At 31.4% G+C, this 21,658-nt stretch overlaps 4 protein-coding genes across 5 annotated transcripts; 2 read left to right on the top strand and 2 right to left on the bottom strand.

The window, feature by feature from the left end:
* Positions 1–2,799: 2,799 nt before the first annotated feature.
* On the bottom strand, positions 2,800–5,796 carry LOC125068591 (probable N-acetyltransferase san). Its single transcript, XM_047677782.1, has 3 exons — positions 5,662–5,796; positions 5,193–5,516; positions 2,800–3,878 (listed from the first exon to the last, which is right to left on the bottom strand). The coding sequence occupies exons 1-3, from the start codon at positions 5,667–5,669 to the stop codon at positions 3,680–3,682; spliced, it is 531 nt and encodes a 176-aa protein (XP_047533738.1). The 5' UTR covers positions 5,670–5,796; the 3' UTR covers positions 2,800–3,679.
* Positions 5,797–6,146: 350 nt separating this feature from the next.
* Positions 6,147–12,593, top strand: LOC125068673 (probable cytochrome P450 301a1, mitochondrial). Its single transcript, XM_047677946.1, has 10 exons — positions 6,147–6,521; positions 6,934–7,171; positions 7,367–7,560; positions 8,123–8,321; positions 9,109–9,179; positions 9,328–9,431; positions 10,236–10,399; positions 11,107–11,172; positions 11,335–11,548; positions 11,839–12,593. The coding sequence occupies exons 1-10, from the start codon at positions 6,236–6,238 to the stop codon at positions 11,947–11,949; spliced, it is 1,647 nt and encodes a 548-aa protein (XP_047533902.1). The 5' UTR covers positions 6,147–6,235; the 3' UTR covers positions 11,950–12,593.
* On the bottom strand, positions 12,199–14,746 carry LOC125068674 (protein lin-52 homolog). Its single transcript, XM_047677947.1, has 4 exons — positions 14,693–14,746; positions 14,450–14,551; positions 14,100–14,198; positions 12,199–12,995 (listed from the first exon to the last, which is right to left on the bottom strand). Exons 1-4 carry the CDS (start codon positions 14,724–14,726, stop codon positions 12,853–12,855), a joined length of 378 nt encoding a protein of 125 aa, XP_047533903.1. The 5' UTR covers positions 14,727–14,746; the 3' UTR covers positions 12,199–12,852.
* A 388-nt stretch (positions 14,747–15,134) lies between these two features.
* On the top strand, positions 15,135–16,981 carry LOC125068860 (40S ribosomal protein S19a). Of its 2 annotated transcripts, none has more exons than XM_047678203.1 (4): positions 15,135–15,222; positions 16,113–16,183; positions 16,382–16,591; positions 16,774–16,981. In XM_047678203.1, the coding sequence occupies exons 2-4, from the start codon at positions 16,113–16,115 to the stop codon at positions 16,952–16,954; spliced, it is 462 nt and encodes a 153-aa protein (XP_047534159.1). In that variant the 5' UTR covers positions 15,135–15,222; the 3' UTR covers positions 16,955–16,981. The 2 variants fall into 2 exon arrangements, with proteins under 2 accessions (XP_047534159.1, XP_047534160.1); XM_047678204.1 differs by having other exon boundaries at positions 15,214–15,313.
* Positions 16,982–21,658: the final 4,677 nt, after the last annotated feature.

Genomic DNA, 21,658 nt, shown 5'->3' with positions numbered 1-21,658 from the left:
TTTATGCTTAATATATATTTATTTATAATACAACAATTTTGCGCTTAACCACTTATTTCCTCTTTAATTTTACTTCCAAAATTCCTATAACAGTTTCGTCCAAGTTCAAAACGCCATTTTTTCGCAAATCCACAGTGAATATCATAGATTAATCAAACTCTTGACCAACGACATCGCATCAATTTGCTGTCTAAAGTTGTTTATTTGGCTTTTTTCCTGTTATGGTTGGAATACATTTTTTAATAGAGAAATCATTATTCAATCCAACACCGGCTAAACAATGTTTATGTTTAAGTTCTTCATTATTTTTTCGAAATTATTTGTATTTTACGGAATACTCAATATAACAGTTCGACTCGCACTTAACTACTGCGGTTATATTACAAAGTCAATTAGATTTTGGTTGTAATTTTGCTTATGCATTGAAATATTTATAACCATTTACATTTATTTATAATTCGCTCGTAATGACACAAATATTATACACATAGCACTCATTATTTATCAATATATATAATCGATCGATCGATATATAATACATGCATAGCACTAAACGCTTATAGTCAATAATAGCAAATTACATGTAATTTAAAGCAGATCCAGCAGTGATTTTGATATATATTTGCTTATATTTTGTACAAACTGGAAATTTGTAAAAAACCAATTTCCTTGTAATTATAATTTCCGTCTTATATACAATATGATTACTAAATTTAGTATCCCATATTAGTCTTAAAGACATAAAGTTATTTCAAAATAATTATTTATTCTTACGGTGTTCCCAAGGACTTAAGATTTTTTTTATGTCATTTTTGCATGGAAAAAAATATCAATGTAACTTTTCAAGTTGAGTTCAGTGAAAATGTACCTACAAGGGATAAAGTACCCAGGAAACTACAGTCACAAATGACATAACATCTCAGTTCCCAAAGTTGGTGACGCATTGACGATGTAAAGATTGGTTAAAAATTCTTACGGCGCCAATGTCTATGTGATGTCTATGGGCACTGGTCATCACTTACCATCAGGTGGCCCATTCGCGTATTCGCCTCCCAATGGCATAATAAAAAATAACATTTTATCGTGTGTCTTGAATGAAATCGGAACCCTAGAACTGGTACGGTCTTCCACGAACTTAGAAAAACAAAATAATTTTGCATTTAAGTAAATGATTATTCCTGAGACAAATTATGCGGGTTATACATATCTTCATATTTATTTATGCATTTAGTTAAAAAATATCAATTTAAAATACTCGATGCATTTTTTTCTAATATGAAATCCTTTTTTAAATAAAACAGAAACTCTAACATTACAATTTAAAGACTATATTAATCAAAGATAAAATTGGAAATGATAATTATAAAAGTGTATTATATTGTCCATTGTATTGTTGTAATATTTTTGATAAATTTTATGAAATCAATGTATCTAAATATAAGAAAATTTTGGTGTTGCAAATAAGATTTCACAAAAAAAAAATGCTTACAATTCAAATAATTTAAAACTAGTATAATTTGATACGTCATTTATATTACAAGACAAAACTGGCATGACTGGTTCAAATCTTTTATTTTATACAAATTATCTAACTTCCTATATAGGTACTTACCTAATATCAAAAATCATCATTGCATTTTGTTTTATTTGTAAACGGATACTGTGTCGTGCACCTATACTTTTATATAGCACACATATTCGCAATTCGTTTATTTTTACGCGTAACAAAAAATAACAAAGTTAAAAAATGTTGAGCTTGTTTGAATATTTAATGTGTTATGGATAATTAAATTAAAATATTGTTAATAATTAAATCAATATTAAAAAAAAAATCTTTACACTTCTAGAACTGGTTACTGTTTTGAATTTGAAAATAAAAACACGTCTATCTCTTATCCGTACCAGTATACTTACACTTACAATTTAAAGATTACCTTCAATATAGAATCTCAGAATATAAAGTGTTATAATAAATATATTAGTCAAATTATAAACAGGACATATTAAATAAAATATTTATTAAACAAAATAATAATTTGTTGCATTTGCTTTTGTATTTATTTCACTCGATGTATAATTTAAATGTTAATGTTTAGTTTAATTAATGAAATTTTTATAGTCTGTGATAGTGAATTGAAGCTTTTAGAAAGCATAACAGTATTCTAAAAATGCACTAATGTTATATTAATAAAATATGTGTTTCATAATTGAGTTTCATATTTATTTTACGTTCCTGTATATTTTAAGTTCTTCCCATTTTTATTTAAGCCGAGTATTAATTGAATTACTATCATGAAAAAGTGAATAAGTGTTATTGACAAAAAAAAATATAATAATAAATGTAGATAATTTGTACACAATTAATTTGGCCATTGGCGGTCTCATTTAGACTGATACAGAAGACAAAACCAGAAAATTGGCCTGTGGGCGCATTTCAACAATTAATGTTAAAACAAAATATAGGGTACATAAGCACTCACTTGGCATAAAATTATTATAAAAAAAAAAATTATCCAATATTGGTACATCAGTAAAACTATTTAATGAGGTATCTTTGGCCGAAATTTTTGAACGCAACGAGGTTTTTTCTGTTTGTAAGAATGTCAATGTATTCTTTATAATTAGAAATAACCATAAAAAATCATCAGCCTTTAGGCTTGTTGGTAATTGTTGTTGTTTGGATATATAATGTAGCCTTAATAAAAGCATAAAGTAACTATTTGAATGATTTCCAATCCAATTAATTAAATAAATACTTAATAATAGGGAATGGTGGTAAAGGTTATCAAAACAGATAAAAAATGTTAATCATGTTTATTGTACTAATTCTAAAAGTTTTAGAGAAACATGATAATCAACAAATTCATTTGATTATTTTGACAGCAGACAAATTGACTTTTGGTAACACCTATTGATTATAGTGGGAAGAGTATATTTAACATATATTTTTTTTAAACACAGACAATTTTGAAATATTTTTAACAATTCTTTCTTAGGAGATAAAATAAAAATATAGTTATAATAAAAACAACAACAACTGTCACACGGAAATATAAAAAATTGCTAAAATAATGAACATGTCGAGATATCTACAAAAAAAATCAAACAATTGCGAGGTGACATCTTTAAAAGATATTTACGGATAATTCGAGATAAAAAAAAAGAAAGTTACATCAGAGTGATCTGCACTTACAGTAAATCTTACATTATTACACCGTAAAAATGGACACAAAATTTTGCAATCCATCAAGTTTAATTAAAACACTGCCTAGAGCTAATTACATGTTACTTTACATATTATCCAAATTGAGAAGAATTAATTTACAAATACTAAGCTATTAAAAAATTCATCAGTAGTTTCATTCCTGTAAAGGATCAAGATTGTAGGCTCATATTGAGAAAATGCAAATTGGATTATTTTGGTCAATAACATGCAAGTACTTAATATATGTACAGTACAAGGTTTGACATTGATATTACAATGAAATCAGTCATATTATACCTATCATTATGGCCTCAGAAGTCCACAACCACAACCCTACATATTATTCCATTCATTACAATTATCATTTTATCCATTTGTGAATATATAAGTGACTTGATTATGATTCTTATGTTATTTATCACTTGCTCCTTTTTGCAATAACAACTGAGTTGAGACAGTGGGGATCTAAACTTTTCAATCATGGCCATTAGTTTTCGCATGAGGGACAGTTCCATTCAGCATTGGGGGTGATTGAGGTTGTCTTATTGTTTTTTGCAGAACATGTGCATCAGCTGGCTCTATTCTTTTGTAGTAATGCTCTTTCGTCTCAACAATTTCGAAGCCAAATTTCTTGTAAAAATCTATTGCACCTTCATTGTTTACTTGTACATGCCTGAAAAATAATTATTTAGTTCAATTTCTGCAACTACATTTTGCGCAAGTCTCAATCTTATAAAATAAACATTATATTTTACATTTATGTTTTATTTATTTATTTATATGCTTTTTTATGTGTATAGTAAATAAGATATAAAATAAATAACTTTTCCACTAAATTTAAATTCAATTATATGGTTTATTACTGGAATTTTTCATGAAGGCAGAATAACAAATAGACCTCCTTATAGTCACCTCTGCCCATAGACATTAGCCCTGCATGTATCCATACATCTATGTCTCGTGCCCATTATGACACTGAACATATATTAGAAGTGTTGATCAATAATATTGACAAACATCTCATTAAAAAATATATCCAGATAGTTATTTTTGCAAGTTCTGCTTTAACTTAATAGCACTATAAATATGATTGTATTGTGGGTTGGTTTATTATGGTAATAAAAACCATAATTACTTGTTGAAATGTTGTTAGCAATATTATTGTATCTTTAGACTTAATTTTAGTTACTAACAATATAATGATAATAATTTCTGCAAAAGTAAAGCAAAACCATGCAAAAGAATGCATTCCTGTAGGCATTATACTTTAACTTATATTTTAATTCTAATTCTATTAAAATTTTAATTTTAACCTCTATTAATCTTCTAAATCTCAGCCAAGTTTTTTTGTTATTTTATGTTGAGCTCTATTTGAAAGTGAGAAGTTGAGTAATGTTTTGTTGTTATACTATTGTCCAATAGACAAAATTAAATTAAACAGAATCTTAATCTCATATCCCCAGGGAATAGAAGATATATTAATGTTGAAGATATAGATGTGTATGCAGTGTGCTGGAGTAAATCACAGTTTTCAAATGTCGAGTTCTTAAATGTTACTAAATATTTTTTTAAAAAACATCAATGAAACTGGCACGCATAACATTCTGTCACACATAAATCATAAATCAGGGATTGCATCGGTGATACAGATATTCTTCCACTAGGTTGAAAAAGACCTGTAGTATACATTTCCAAGACTATAAGAAAGCAAGGGGAGATATTAATAAAGCATTTTCCTACAAGATTCTCTTCGTTACATTCAAAGTAAATTTTTTTTTTTTTTTATGTTTTAACATTCTAAAGTCCAGTATATTATTTCAACGCAATTCAATTGTTGCAAAATCGAAACACATTTAATTTATGAGTTTATTATTAATAGGTTACTTTTGTTTCTTCTAATATAACAGACTGAACCTTTACATACCTACAACAATAATTGCGCAAAATTATAATAATTTAATTGAATAATATATTTCCGAGTACTCACAAGAAAATGCTGTCAAAATTGCCATCCTGTTCAACATACTTGAGCACATGTTCCACCATTAGAGTGCCTATTCCAAGTCTTCTGTAAGGGTACAGGCACCCCAGTGTCATTATGTACAATCGTCTGGAATTATCCGACGTATCTATTCTACAACAGACCGCTCCGACCACGATATCATTGTAATAAGCAAGTTTTGCCAGTTCGCCAGCCTCTAAAACATCTTTGTAAAATTTGTCGTTGTAGGAAACTGGAAACACGACTGTGTTCAACTTCTTTAATTGTTTAATATTATGCGGTGTCACATCGCCAAGTTCTATTTTAGCTCTGAAATAGCAAAGTGTTCTTTTAACAAACGAATTTGAGTGATATTGAGCAGACGTACTTATCGCTCTCCTTACGGGCATAAGCGAATATCGACGTTAACGGTAGCACACAAAACATTATATGGAACAAAGAGATGTAGATTTACCTTGTCATTTTAATAACTATTTTTTTATTTTACACTAAAATTTAAAAACTAATCTAACACAGTTATATCACACGAGATCACTCCCGCCATCTACCACATTAGCTAACTCGCTCACTCTTCACCATCACAGGGTTGACAGTTTTCTTGGAACGCATATTTGACAAATATAATATAGTGTTTCCGTTATTAAGGATAAAATAAAAACTCCATTTATATAAAATTTATTTATTAAACATAAATAGGAGTGTCTTAATTGTCCTTTATTTAGTCATTTGTTATTTAATAAAAAACATTCTTGGCTATTTAATATATTGTTATTAAAATGTTGCGCCTTAAAGCACAACAGATAAATTATAAAAAAAATATAAATTATAAGGCGCGAATTTTAAAAAGCGAGTATTTTCTTTTGTTTTATCCTATGTCAAGAACGAAAAAAACCTACAAGAGTTTAATATCCTTTTTAAAAGTTGTTATTAAGTAAAAGATGGCATTAAATAATTTACTATATATTAAGCCCCATCTAACCAAATATTTTAGGTATACTGGAAAAAATTTGCACATTTGGCAAATAAAAATGCAGACGGTAAAACCGTTAGAAATAAACAACGATAATGTAAAAACTCAAAATAAAAATGAGGCAATAGACGAACAAACTCCAGTAAACAATGGATTAAGCAATGTTTCGCCTACTTTACCTCGTATAGTGCCAATGGTTTTAAATACTAAAGAACCTATAGTATTACCCTTTGATGAAGTTCCAGGACCGAAGTCGTTGAAATATTTGTCAATATTTCGTAATTATATAACAGAAATTGGAACTCAAGTTACTGCTGGTCTTTTAACTTTTGGGCTCAATATTGGTTAGTATTATTACATTTTTTTTAGTTTACCTACATCTTATCGTTATTGAATCGCCAATTAAATATAAGGTTTTTCTTCCAATGACAGACTCTGGCTTATTGAATGATTTTGAAAGAGCGCGACGGGTGAGCGTATACGCTTATAGCCATATACGCTTGCCCGCTCTCGCACCAGAGACCTTTTGAGTTTTGACCTACTCGGAGCGCGTCTTTTACGTCGGCGGTCGAATGTAATTATTATTTAAATACCACATAAACGTATGCATCCTGTGTTTAATGAAGGCTGACCGGAGATATTAGTAAATGAGAATCTGTATAAGCAATATACAAAAGAAACATACTTTCACTGTGAAATTTGTATTTTACTGTAAACTTTCATTGTAAAATCAATATTTTAATAATAATATTTTAGGAACGATTCTATCTAATAGAAATACTACACGTAGTTTTTCCAATCTTTTTGATAAATATGGGCCCGTGGTAAGATTCGTTAGCCCCGTCGGTAGCGATATCGTGCTCATCAACCACCCTGACCACATCCAGAAAGTGTTTAGCATGGAAGGTGAATATCCTGTTAGATCTACGTTGCAATCTCTGGAGAAATATCGGATTGAACACAAGAATCATATATTTGGTGGACTTTATACTGTGTTAGTATATATTTACAACAAATTAATTAATGTATTTAGATTTAATCTGTGATCTATAAATGCTTCTAAGCTTATCAGCCGACAATGTCTCGCCCAACAGTAGAATTAAACATATAAATATTCTTTATTGATCCCATTTATTTAGAGCAAGAAAGCCACTTACCAACAATGGTCTATTTCAATAAATTATTTTAGACAAGGTCAGGATTGGATACGGCAAAGATCGGTAATGCACAACCCCACACAAAATGCGTTTATCCCTCACGCCCAGAACCTTAACGATGTATGTGAAAAGTTCACGCAAAAGATTTACAACATTAGAAATTATCAGGATGAGTTATCTAAGGATCTACATAAGGAAATACACAAATGGGCATTTGATTGCATGGGTAAGTACAGAAGTATATGAATGGGCATAATAATATAATATAGATTTTTTGTTTGATATAGGTAGGCGAACTACCAAATGGGCGACCTGATGAGACAGTAGCGCTGTAAAAATATTAAACATTCCTTTCATCGCCAATGTGCCACCATTGGGAACTAAGATGTTATGTCCCTTGTGCCTGTATTTTCACTGGCTCACGTACCCTTCTAACCAGAACACATCAATACTGGTTACTGCTGTTTGGCGGTAGAATATTTGATGAGTGGGTGGTACCTACCCAGACGGGCTAGCACAAAGCCCTACCCATAATAAAGATATTGTAAATGTTTGCAGAACATTGAACTTCGTTTTAGTCATAAAACTGAGACTTGAGGAATTTTACTCTTAAATACACTATTATTTTCAGTGTACGACTAAAAATATTGGGTTTAATTATCTCATGAAATTCTAAAATAGTAGCCCGAAAAATATCAGTGCCAGATTTCCATTTTCGATCCACTTCCATTTTTATTTCCTAAGCATTCAACTGACATTTTAAATAATTCGCAATAAACTTACTGTAGGACTAATATTGTTCTCAAAGAACTTTCAACTGTTGGAAACGGAGTTAGTGTATAGTCAGTGTGACGAATCGTGGATGTACCACAGCCTGGAGAGGGCAACTGACGCAATCATTAAATGTGAAACGGGTATCCATTTTTGGAAGTTTTTTACCACACCAGCTTGGTATTCCTTGGTCAAGTACTGTGACAATCTGGACAAGTAACTATAAATTTATCTTTTAATCAACTATTGAGGCATTGAAATTATTCATTTTAGATATTTAGTCAAGGTATTAAAAAAGGCAGTTTTTTAAGTTTTCCTTATTTAATAAAACTATAGTCAATGAAAAGAGAAACAAATAGAATTTATAATAAAATAATTTGTTATTATTTTTCCTGTCAGAGTAGTGTTAAGAATATGAGATTTTGCGTCGGTAGATTTTTTCAAATCTCCCAAACGAGTATGTCATCAAGGATAGATCGCTAACAGAGGACACGTGCTCATTGAAATATATAAATATTCTTTGCCGTTCTAATTTATTCCTGTAATAGATTATTTTAATAAAATCTTTCAGACAAGCTCATGATTATGTACGACAAAGATCATAAAATCCGTACCCAATTAATTTTTTCCACACGCCTTTAAAGGTTCTACCTTAAAGATGTTTGAGATTTTTATCAACATTTTTTTTTCTTTCCTCAATTTATGATTATTTTACAAATATTTCTTATATAATTCCTACATCATAAAGTTTTACCTCTGGTTGTGTTTTTCCCTAATGCGGTATAACTAACAATAGCAAACGAGACTTTTTGTATAAAGTTGATAGGTACTTTAGAGAACTTGTTCATACGAGAATTATTTGTTAAGTTATATTACGTGTTATTGGGTATTATACGTTAAACGCATTGTAGCTCCTCTGCAGTTGCTTTAAGTACTCTTTGTAAAATATTTGATTGTTTGTTTCCGTAGTCATTTATTTTATGTAATCTTAAATTTTTTGCAGCCTCATTGGAAAATACGTTTTGGATATAGAGCAAGAAATATCTACGAAGATCCAGGACGATCATATTATCAGTATGTAATTAATTCATTCCATACAATTAATTTCACAAAAAAGCACTTTATTTTAGCCCAAATAGGATTTTATATATTGGCATGTTTAGAATAAACATTTTGGTTAAATTTGAAATTAAAACATCATATTTCTATTTCCACCTATTAGGCCCTAATTCTCTAACGAGTGCAATGTTGCTGAGCGAGGAAAAGTTTAACGCGGAAGATATCGCAACAATTTTGATGGATGTGATGCTCATTGGTATTAACACGGTTAATATATTTTAATGCTTATTTTAACTTTAAGCTATGTTATTACTCTTTGATTTTTATATTTATCGTTAGTGCACTAACTAGCTTATACAGCTATAGATAACCAGTCATGTTCTTGTACCGGCACAAAACAAATAAAAACTTATTGAACTGCAAGCTGCTACCGAAATTTTCTGGTCAAGAATTGGCAGTAGTCGCCCGTAGTTTGGTAGTTGGCAGTGGTATCTACTAAGCAGTTGGTTAGTCATCAACGGATAATGGACGCAGTGGATCCGGTCACGTCACATCATAAAAAATAAACATTTCATTGTACCGTGGGCTAGGGTGTTTGTTTACATTAGAGATGACCTGTTCTCGTCGCCTCGGCAGGCTTAAAGGACCGGTCCGGGACCTTTCCATTAACTGGCTGCGGATAGACTGCGTTGATCATAGGAGAATATATGCGTGCCTCTATAGGTCCCATCGTGGTAATGCCGAAACCGACCGACTCGTACGTCTAAATAGCTACAGTTTCCGTGCTGCAACAGATTCCATATGCAGAGATCGTGATTCTTGACGACTTAACGAACACCACGCCGAATGGCTTAGATCACGTACTATCACAATTCACATTAACAAATATTATTTATTAGGCGATGAATCAAATTCTCGCCATAAACTAATATTTGTATATACATTGGACGTAATGCTTTATAGATATTTCAATAGTTGTACGTTTTGCTATAAGGGCAATTCGCTGTTTAGACGTATTGTTTAATGCACATTTTTTTAATTAGTATTGAGCGTGAACGTTTTATGTTGCAGATCTCATCTTCAATGTCTTTCTTATTATACCACATTGCGAAACACCAAAAGAATCAAAGGTTACTCTACCAAGAAGTAGGGAATTTATATCAAGATGTAAACGACATCGAAAGGTTTAAAGAGAATACTCCGTATTTACAAGCGTGTATTAAAGAGACATTGAGGTAAATGGCAGTAAAATGACATATATTCTATTTGGGACTATTGCTCTATTTCTATAATGTTATTGAGTATAGGACCTACCACGCTTTTGCTCGTAAATAGGCACGTCCACGAAGTTGATAATTATCATAGCGAAAAATCGATTCTTTCAATTATCTAATTTGTCTAATATATAGCGGTCGATATTTATAAAAAAATAGAACACTGTTTTAAATAAGTCCAAGTAAAAATTTACAGAAACGATTTTGTAATGTTGTCTTAGATTTTCGCGATTATTACACATTGAAATAAAACTAGTTTTTAACGGATTTAATCGCGTATATTAATTATTTTAACATCCCGGCGTTTCGAGCACTTTGCAGTGTTCGTGGTCACGGGCAGACTCAGTGTCTTATTAAAAACTAGTTTTATTTCAACGATTTTGTAATCAATTTTTTTATAATAAAATATTAGACAAGTATGAAAACGTTTTAGAAAAAAGGGGTAATCAAGACTAGAGATAAGTTATCTTCTCTCTTTCGCATTTTTTTATAATGTATATATTTTGTATTGTGTATTAAAACAATTGGTAATTTATGACAAGTTTCGAGATATGCTGAGATAATGCCTGATATCCCTCAATAGTATAAGCTTAACTTTCTCAAAACTTGAGCCTTGATAACGTAGTACTTGTTGGTATCTCGGATAATTTTTAATTGAAATTTTCTAGATTGGTCCCACCAATTCCATTGCTGACAAGGCTTCTCTCTAGGAATATAACATTGGATAATTACAAGTAAGTTTGTCATGTAATAATTTTACTTCCTAACTGTTCTGTTATTAAATTTTTGTGGTAAGAGGAAATTATACTTGTACCATTATAAATTAAAAATTCATTGCAAGTCATACGAGATTAATTATAATATTTTTCAAATAATAGTTGATATTATAATTATAGTATTCCACGAGGAACTATGTTAATAATGTCAACACAAGATACTTCACTCAAAGAAGGAAACTTTGATGAAGCTACTAAGTTCTGCCCCGAGAGATGGCTAAAACCCGAGGCTAAGAACTACCACGCGTTTGCTTCAATTCCATTTGGATATGGAGCTAGGAAATGTATTGGGCAAAATGTTGCCGAGACTATGATGTCACTTTTGACAATTAAGGTATTACAGTACATGTTTGAGTAGCCACTAATTTTCATACATTACGGAAGATTTTAGTTCATTTTTTTACTTCTTCATTCAATAACAAGTTCAGTTTCTGAATCAATAGAAAATGTAGAAAGAATCTTTACATATATATAAAGTACATGATAATTTTATGAAGTAAGGTTTTAGATTACTTATTAATTTTAAATTGGATACATTTTATTTGTGACCCTTTTTACATGTCTACTTTATTTAGGTTTGTATTTAATTAAGATTTAATTAATATGACATTTCTTCCCATTAAGGTATTGCAGAAATACAGGCTTGAATATCATTATGGTGATGTGCAGCCTTCACAAGGTTTTATTGCGAGGCCAAATAAACCGTTAAAAATAAGATTTATTGATAGAATGTAATTCAAAGTTTCATTCTTACAAAAACTAGATTCATAGATGTTGCATTTATGTAAGTTATGGAATAAATATACAAAATGAGTACAATATTGTTTAATTGTTAAACATAATTAGTTTAAAAATAATTAGGCTAATATTTACATTAAAGATCATATGATAATGTAATAAATTATAATTCATATATGACATATTCTTAGTTTAACAATAATGTTTACAAAACAATCCTTTTTGAATGGATGTCATAACTAATTGAGAAAACCTTAGTGCAGAAAGAGTTTTTATTGATTTTGTTTATTAATTATGCCTAATAATCTATTCAACAAATAGGTATTGAATTGAGTTATATTTTTCATCATTGTTAAATAAAAGTAGTCATAAATATTTTATACATTTTTAATTACAGCTAATGACTATTACACAATATATCAAAGTAATTTATATTTTTATATAAATATATCTTTAATAATCATACCCAAAATGTCACAATTATGATTTATTTCATTGTTTTATGATGGCACTTTAGTTAGCTCATCGTTCAAAATAAACATTAACCGTTGGTGGATAGAAGTTAGCATTGCACAGCCCTTTTACATATGAGATAATATTGTGACATATTTGAGCTACTTCCTGGTTCAGGGAAGTGATAACGCGAAGTTAAAATGCAATCACTTTAAACCAATTCAAGTTCTCACCAACTACAATATTAACCAATACATCCACCAAAACACAAACATAAAATTCAGCATTACAACAACAACAAAAATAACAAAGTGAAATTTTAACTTTTATTTTTTTTATAACTTAAATTTTAGAAGATTTACCTTATGTTGCTATGAAATGGAATATAAATTTTATATTTAATATGTAAGTATACATTTTTTAACATTACATCTAATAAAGGTATTATTATCTTTGCCGTCGAGATGAGAATATATTTAAGTACTTCCCCCTTGTCATCTCTTTGGCCTCTTCCAATCCAAGCTGATAAGCAAGATCATGAAGTTTCTTTACCTCCATGATGAGACTACTTGTAGTTAATGACCCCAGCTCTGAAATTTTAAAACAATTTAAAATAGTTTAATATAAAAATAACAATTTATAATTTATTTAACACTAACTATATATCCAGTCTGGACACAGGAAAATTTAATAGATCATAATTGAAAATGAGGACAATTTATAAGTTTATACATTTTTTTTATTTATATTATATGACATTAAAAAAAAATCCTACTGATTTTCTTATCAGGTTTGATTATTTCCTAAAGAATTGCTTACAAATGTTAGAGAAAAATGTATTAAGCTGTTTTGTCTTTGCATATTTACATAACAGTATGTAATTATACAAATAATCTTCAGTATAATAGTTTAGCATCCATAATAGGCTAATACATCTTAACGCATGACCAATATTTATTCAGGTTTTCATTGCAATATCTTGTCATATCACTGGATTAAATAGATTACTACTAGATAAATAGATTTTTATTAATAATACTTTAAAATATATAATTAATTTTAACAGAATCATAAATCTAAAAATGGTTATATTACATAAAAGACATGTATATATATACATTTGTAAATTTCTATTTTACTTTATATTTAAAACCTTCTGGAAAAAATTATGTACATATAATCATTTCTTATCTTAATAATATAGAACAACTACAGTAAAATGTTTATACCTAGAAGAGCTACTACTAAACCATAAGTATAATGAATTCTTCATCACAATTTATTTTTAACATATTTTAATGCCTTAGTTTAGTAATTTTGTTACATAGATATTTTAAAATGTATCCTACTTGAGTATAGTAAGTTTTATAATAAGCTTTGATACTGTATAATTTAAGTGAAAATTATAGATGTGAAAAAGGCTAAGCTTTTCATAGATCATAAATATGTTATAATACATACATATTGAAGAAATATAAGTTCGTCAGATGATTGAATAGAGTAGATTTTAGAATTAAATGTGTAGAAAGTTCTATTTAAAACATTAAAAATAACACAACTGAAACTGGGAAGAACTCAAGATGTATAATTACATGAAATAGACACCAAATAACAAATAAAGTTATTATATTATTTATGTATTATTAAATAAAATATATTTCCAATAAGAACAATCAATAGAATGTTGTACTCACGTTGCATATAATTGTAATCGTCTTTGGTAAGCCCTTTATTCCATGAGGGTGGCGATTGGTTAGGGTTTTGCAAAGGTGCGAACTCTGACACGCCAGGGACTACAAAAGAATCATTAGAACACCGTGAACCTTCATCATTAGAAAAATTGCTATTCCCATCTCCCATTTCAAATTCAGTGTTTAAAAACCAGTCGTTATAACCGAAATGCCAAAAATGAACAAACGTAATGGTGGACGGAATGACAACATTAGAAAAGTAACGTAATCGCGCCACTTTTGAAAAATATTACTTTCACATTAAATATTATCAAATAGATTAAATGACATAAAACACACACAAACAATCTTACTTTGCTCTGGCCATAGTTCTGGGGAAGCTCGATCTAGCTTCTCTAAACTGAGTAAGCTTTCTTCTAACGACGTCAAGGGAATATCTTCAGATGTAGTTTGGGCTGAAATAATGGTATTTTATCAGAGGTTAAGAAACTCAAAGATCAACGAAATACTACTGTATAAAATAAATATGCTAAAACAGATAGAAATCTAATATAAGGAACGGAAAGCATGTAAATGTTTAGTAACAACAATTTTACCTTCATTTATTAAAGAATTTTGTTTCGCGGCCATTTTCTTGAATTTGACAACAAAATAACCATAGACAATAGACATATATGATAAATGAAACTTTTGATCATAGACAAGATGCGTTCATTTCTTGACAAAGTATTTTACTATCTCATGAATTTTTAAATATTAAAAAGTATTGGGTTGGGTATCTACTCAAATTTTAGTCGAAAAAGATAAAATTAACGCATGCGTACAAAAAGTTTAGTGTAATTACTAAATAAAATTTAGTAATTTCTTTAATAATACACTGTAATACACACAATTGAACGCATTCGCTTTTACATATTAGTTAAATCAAAATCAAAATCAAATATGTACGTAGGCTACTTACTTAAGGAACACAATTTTTTATTTTTATTCAGATACTAAAGTAATATATTTTTCTGGATTTTAATAGAATCGTAATGTTACCATACTTAATATATAATTTAGTAGAGCGACAACATTGAATTAGTTTATCTGTCTCTTTCTTTCTTTTGGATCGGCCCTAGGCAAGGTGAGTGTCGTGGTTCTACCGCATGGTTTTTAGTGAAAAATTAAAAGTGAATATTAGATTAAACTAAAAAAGTGCCACATAATAGATTAAGGTAAAAATTTAATTATAACGAACAAAACTTCCCTAAACTCTAATGGCTTTAATGGCCAATGGACTCATGACATGTTGAGATGATGAAGCCACAACACCAATGCACATTACATACTTTAACTATCGTGTAGTTGATCCTAAATTCTGTATTTTGTGAAATCATATATCACATACCATATCAGTAACTATAGTTTTATGTGTGCTGAAAAATTTGGTTAAGAGTAAGTGTTTAATTTGGTACAACATTGAACATAACCTCTTTAATGTCTCGATGACGAAAATCTCAAAGTTAATAATATTTAAAGTAAGTTAATGAATTAAAGGGCTTCAAAATAATAAGAGAAGCTGTCCTAAAAGCTTGCGAAAATGTTAATTTTTTGCTACTAACCGTCAAACTTAACTATTCTGATGTTAAATCGTTATATTTAAAGTTAAATAAGATTTTAATTCTTTCTACATTAGAAACAATTACTATGCATATTAAACCAATGAGTTAAGACTATTGTTTGCTTAAATTTATTTGATTTATTTATAATATAAAAGTTCTTGTAGGGAATAATTACACCGCTATGAATCCTAGAGGTTTTAATTTACACAAAAACTATAATTATTAGTTATAGTTATACAAATTGGTAATTATTTGTTTGGTTGTTTTGGTTTGTTTACCTTACATTTAATGGATTACATTAAAACTAATGAAATTGTAACTATTTTGATACATTTTATGATTAATTTACAGTTCTCTGTACAAAATTATTATTTAACTATTTCCATTGTTAACATTTGATTTTTAATTTCAGATGCGTTCCGTCACATTGAAGGATGTTGAACAAGACAAGGTCGTCAAGACCGTAGCTGCCCACTTGAAAAAGTAAGTTCACCAAGTTAAATTAAATAAAATAAATTAAAATTAAACCAAATTAAATTACAACTGATTTTCAGTTCTGTATAATGACTATTCAAAATTATTTATTTAAGCCCACTTTAATAAAATACATTTTTTTTTTACTCTTATAGACTCCTGACTAAATGTATGTCAAATATTGTATATATTTATTTAATGTTTCAGGATGGGCAAGGTCAAAGTTCCAGAACATATGGATCTGGTAAAAACTGCCCGTTTTAAGGAATTGGCACCCTACGATCCTGACTGGTTTTATGTACGCTGTGCTGCAATCTTACGTCACATCTACATTCGCTCTCCAGTTGGTGTTAAGACTGTAACAAAGATCTTTGGTGGTCGCAAACGTAATGGTGTCACTCCTTCACACTTCTGCAGGTAAATTTATAAGATTATGTATTATCAATTCAACTTTTAAAATATTAATTGTTCTACATAATGGAACTTCATAACATGAGTAGTATTGTGGCTAAAGTCATATTAAAAATATAGTATAATTGAAGTTATATTTTTTAATAGTTCTTAGACCTGTGTATTAATATAATAAACATTATTTATAGATCATCAGGCAGTATTGCTCGTAAGGCACTTCAGGCCCTTGAGGCTTTGAAGTTAGTTGAGAAAATTCCTGATGGTGGCCGGATCCTTACTGTTCACGGAAGACGTGACTTGGACAGAATTGCTGCACAAGTTCGTCTAAAGGCTAAACAAGCGGCTAAACAGAGTGTTATTGTTCTGTAATTTTAATATAATAAAAAATATAAAATATTTTAATTATATTATTTCTGGCTTGTACCAAAACCCCATTTCTTTATATGTATTAGATTTTATTCTAGAAGGGCAATGAATATTTGTTGTTTTGTAAAATCACCTATGCCATTTTCAATATTTGGCTTAAGAGTCCTTTAATGTTTTGCTTGTGGTTTTTAGTTAAGAAAACATGTTAAACTATTTCTGTAATGTCATACTTAGGAATGCAATATCAGTGTACCAGAATCAAGCATACCTTATGTGAGGTTAATCTCTAGAAAATTTTGTCGAATTTTTACGGATTCAAAGGGACTGGCGGGATTACAGAAAAAAAAACCAAGGATTGTACGCGTTGCCCCTTTGCTAAATTATCAATATGAGGAATATTGATATGATTAGAAAATTGTGTCAAAAACAAAAATCATCGAATATTCAATATTGCTTTTTTTTTTTTTTTATGTCAAAAGGTGGCAAACTAGCAGGAGGCTCACCTGATGGAAAGTGACTACCACCGCCCATGGACATCTGCAACACCGGGGGGCTTGCAGGTGCGATGCCGGCCTTTCAGGAAAGTGATCTTTTCTTGAAGGTTCCTGACATATAATATTTAAAAGTAAATGAATGTCATTTATTATCTTTTCAAATGTGTCTAATTTTATTCGTAATAAAACCATAATTCAATGGTGTTTCTTATTTATTTATATCAATTTATTACGAATTTTCAAGGATACCTTTTGGGGTAACAAACGGCGTCGCGGCCTTCCAGCGAACATTACAATACATTATCGATACAGAAAAATTAGCAGGAACGTTCGCATATTTAGATGATGTCACAGTTTGTGGTAAGAGTAAAGATGACCACGATAGAAAACTTAATAAATTTATGAATGCAGTTAAGAAATACAAATTAACTCTAAACGAAAGTAAATGTGTCTTTGGAACCGACTCTATAAATCTTTTAGGATACTCAATATATAATAATACGATTAAACCGGACAATGACCGTCTCAAACCACTACTAGATCTTCCAATTCCTACGGATTTACCAACCTTAAAAAGGACTTTAGGTTTATTTGCTCACTATTCGAAGTGGATCCAAAATTTTTCTCAAAAGATCAGACCACTTATTGGTATTAAGCATTTTCCTTTAAACCAGGAGGCTGTTACATGTTTCAACTCTTTAAAGTCAGATGTTTGTAAATCTACTTTGGTAGTGGTCGACGAAAATGCAACATTTATGGTAGAAACAGATGCATCAGAATTTGCCATTGCTTCTACACTCTCTCAAAACGGTCGTCCGGTTGCCTTTTTCTCGCGAACTTTGACTGACTCGGAGTGCAAACAATCTTCTATAGAAAAGGAGGCAAGTGCAATCGTTGAATCTCTGCGTAAATGGCGGCATTATTTAACGGGTAGGCATTTCTTGCTTTTAACTGATCAACAGTCTGTAGTATTCATGTTCAATCAAAAACATTCAAGCAAAATAAAAAATGAAAAAATTGAAAGATGGAGGCTTGAACTTTCCAGTTTTAAATTTGAAATTATTTATCGACCTGGTAAGGATAATACGGTTGCTGACACTCTATCTAGAGTATGTGCTCATATTAATTTTGATAATAGTAAGTTGAAAGAAATTCATGAACTTCTTTGTCACCCCGGTGTAACAAGATTAGCACACTGGGTAAGAACGAAAAACCTTCCATACTCTATCAATGATATAAAACTTATAACTACTTCCTGTAGAGTGTGTGCTGAAATCAAGCCTCGTTTTAATAAAAATAAATATCAACTCATTAAGGCTACTTCTCCATTTGAACGATTGAACATCGATTTTAAGGGACCTTTGCCGTCCAATACGCAAAATAAATATATGTTAACGATTATTGATGAATACAGCCGATTTCCATTCGCTTATCCCTGCAAAGATATGACTGCAACGACTGTAATTAAATGTTTAAAGGATCTTTTCTTTATGTTTGGCACTCCGCTTTATGTACACTCAGACAGAGGAGCGACATTTATGTCTGAACAATTGAAGCAATTTCTTTACTCTCTTGGGATAGCTTGTAGTCGAACAACTCCATATAATCCCCAGGGGAATGGACAAGTTGAAAGACTTAATGGAACTCTTTGGAGAAACATACAATTATACCTCCGATCTAAAGATATGGAGATATCAGATTGGGAAAAAGCTTTACCAGTGGCTTTACACTCCATCAGGTCACTTTTATGTACTAGTACTAATGTAACTCCTCACGAAAGAATGTTCAACCATGCCCGAAGAACTTCAAATGGCGAATCATTTCCTTCTTGGATGTTAAATCCAGGACCTGTTTTAATGAAAAAGAACGTGAGAGCTACTAAGTACGATCCTATAGTTGAAGAAGTAGAATTACTCCAGCCCAACCCGCAATATTCGTATGTTAGATTGCCAGACGGAAGAGAAACTACAATTTCTAACAGACAATTGGCTCCACTACCAGAAAATTTAGAAGATTGTAATGAAGAACATGAAATCCAAAATTCTGAAAATATTCAAGATGAAAATCCCATTCCTAACCAAGAATCTGATGAATACAATCAACCTCCTGAACTCCCTTCCACGAGTTCGTCATTCAAAGAACGTCGTTCGACACGGCAGCGAAGAATGCCGAACTATTTAAACGATTACGTTGTGTCTTGAGGGAGGGGGTGAATGACATTTAATATTTAAAAGTAAATGAATGTCATTTATTATCTTTTCAAATGTGTCTAATTTTATTCGTAATAAAACCATAATTCAATGGTGTTTCTTATTTATTTATATCAGTTCCCAAGTCGTATCGGTTCGGAAAAACCGCCGGCGAAAGCTGGTTCCACAGAGTGGTTGTGCGAGGCAGAAAATGTCTTAAAAATCGCGCTGTTGTGGATTTTCGGACATCTAGGTGGTGCGGGTGATATTTGGAATTTTGACGAGATGTCCGAAGGTGAAATTCAGCAGCCGGGATTAATCCGAACAATTCCTCGGAACATTCTCCGTGATAAATTCTGTAGAAGATGCAGAGCGATCCAACATCTCTACGCAAAGCCAAAGGATCAAGCAGATCGGAAAGGGCTTGATCGTCGATAATTCGAGCCGCTCTACGTTGGATACGGTCAAATGGAAGGAGCTGGTACTGAGGAGCACCCGCCCAGAGGTGAGAGCAGTATTCCATGTGAGGCCGAATTTGCGCCTTGTATAGTCTTAGACGATGGGCCGACGTGAAATACTGTCTTGCCTTGCTGAGCACACCGAGCTTTTTTGATGCCAATTTGGCTTTGCCTTCCAATTGACCGCGGAACTGAACGAAACTCGAAACATCGACGCCAAGTATTCCGATACTAGCTGTGGCGGCTAACGGAATGTTCTCGAATCGTGGAGATACGACAAATGGTGTTTTTTTAGCAGTAAACGCGCAAACTTGCGTCTTTTTGGGGTTGAAATGGACTAGGCTTAGCCGACCCCAGTTCGAGACTTTGTTTAACGAAGACTCGATTTCAGACACAAGTTTGTTCCGGTTTTCTTCGACGTTTTCCGGTGTCTACGGTGCTGTCGTCTGCATAGCAGTGAATGTTACTGATTTTCAACAAGTCATTGATATGCAGAAGAAACAGAGTGGGTGATAGAACGCAGCCTTGTGGAACACCAGCATTGACGAATTTTAAGTCAGAGCATGCACCGTCGACAACGACCTTGATGCTCCGATCTGCCAAAAAACTGGTAATCCATAATTTCCCGGGAAGCCCATAGGTAGGAAGCTTCGAAAGAAGCGCTTTGTGCCACACGCGATCGAAGGCCTTCGCTATGTCCAGACTGGCTGCTAATGCCTCCCCCTTGCTCTCAACTGCTTCCGCCCATCTATGAGTAAGGTAAACTAGAAGATCACCGGCTGAGCGACCCCGACGGAAACCGTACTGGCGGTCGCTAATCAGCTGGTACTTCTCTAGGAGTACTCTCCTTTCATACTGGGCAAGAACTCCACAGTAGCAGCTTTTACATTTGACACAATAATCCTACATCAGCTCAAATTGTCGTTGATCAAGCTTTTTGATCGACTCGATCCTTGTGATTTTAGACGGAGATTTTCTGGCTTCAGCCGGCTGTTTCTGAATCGACCTTATGGCCGGCAAAGCACCTACGAATCATGGCGGAGCTAGTCCAGATTCCATTTCCATCAAGCAAGTCATCAGCCCATTCGTCTTCTTCATTGAATAAAGACAATATTTATAGAGCAAGGGGCATTCGGTTGGAACATATAGAAGAGTATGAAGGATATAGGATGATCGTGGCTATAGTGACTAGACACTAGTAGTTGACTATTACGGCATTGAATTTCATCATTGAGAATTCCCGGCACAATCTGTTTTGTTCGCTACCTGTTGCAAGTCAAACTATTACCAACTATTAAAATTAACTAACTATAAAAAATTACAATACCACTAGAAAGACAAATGCTGTAGCCGACAACCGAATTGGTCGCCATTGCAACGAGAAATGAATTACAATAGATGAGACTACTTTATTTTCAATTTGTATTGTTTTTCTATAAATTTTCCTTGCATTGATTGATTTGCATAACTATTGTAAGTTTATTTTTGGAAATTTAATGAGTTTTGAAACGTCATACCTATATTTCTAAATAAAAGGCACATAATATGGTCTACATAGCCCTATGC

Source organism: Vanessa atalanta, chromosome 14 (genome assembly GCF_905147765.1).
Source record: "Vanessa atalanta chromosome 14, ilVanAtal1.2, whole genome shotgun sequence".
In the NCBI taxonomy this organism is placed as follows: domain Eukaryota; kingdom Metazoa; phylum Arthropoda; class Insecta; order Lepidoptera; family Nymphalidae; genus Vanessa; species Vanessa atalanta.
The sequence above is the reverse complement of the archived record's forward strand: the minus strand, read 5'-3'. Positions and strand labels throughout refer to the sequence as shown.

What these genes read in the sequence shown, in the direction of transcription:
- LOC125068591 (XM_047677782.1), bottom strand. An exon ending in AATTTTGACAGCATTTTCTT is followed by an intron (nt 3,879 to 5,192) that starts GTGAGTACTCGG and finishes ATTATTTTTCAG; the next exon opens with GCATGTACAAGTAAACAATG.
- LOC125068673 (XM_047677946.1), top strand. Translation starts at nt 6,236, where the DNA reads ATGCAGACGGTAAAACCGTTAGAAATAAACAACGATAATGTAAAAACT. An exon ending in AACTTTTGGGCTCAATATTG is followed by an intron (nt 6,522 to 6,933) that starts GTTAGTATTATT and finishes ATAATATTTTAG; the next exon opens with GAACGATTCTATCTAATAGA. An exon ending in TGCTCATTGGTATTAACACG is followed by an intron (nt 9,432 to 10,235) that starts GTTAATATATTT and finishes TTTATGTTGCAG; the next exon opens with ATCTCATCTTCAATGTCTTT.
- LOC125068674 (XM_047677947.1), bottom strand. Translation starts at nt 14,726, where the DNA reads ATGGCCGCGAAACAAAATTCTTTAATAAATGAAG. An exon ending in AAATTCTTTAATAAATGAAG is followed by an intron (nt 14,552 to 14,692) that starts GTAAAATTGTTG and finishes CCATTATTTCAG; the next exon opens with CCCAAACTACATCTGAAGAT. An exon ending in CGATTACAATTATATGCAAC is followed by an intron (nt 12,996 to 14,099) that starts GTGAGTACAACA and finishes TTAAAATTTCAG; the next exon opens with AGCTGGGGTCATTAACTACA.
- LOC125068860 (XM_047678203.1), top strand. Translation starts at nt 16,113, where the DNA reads ATGCGTTCCGTCACATTGAAGGATGTTGAACAAGACAAGGTCGTCAAG. An exon ending in GTAGCTGCCCACTTGAAAAA is followed by an intron (nt 16,184 to 16,381) that starts GTAAGTTCACCA and finishes TTAATGTTTCAG; the next exon opens with GATGGGCAAGGTCAAAGTTC. An exon ending in ACTCCTTCACACTTCTGCAG is followed by an intron (nt 16,592 to 16,773) that starts GTAAATTTATAA and finishes CATTATTTATAG; the next exon opens with ATCATCAGGCAGTATTGCTC.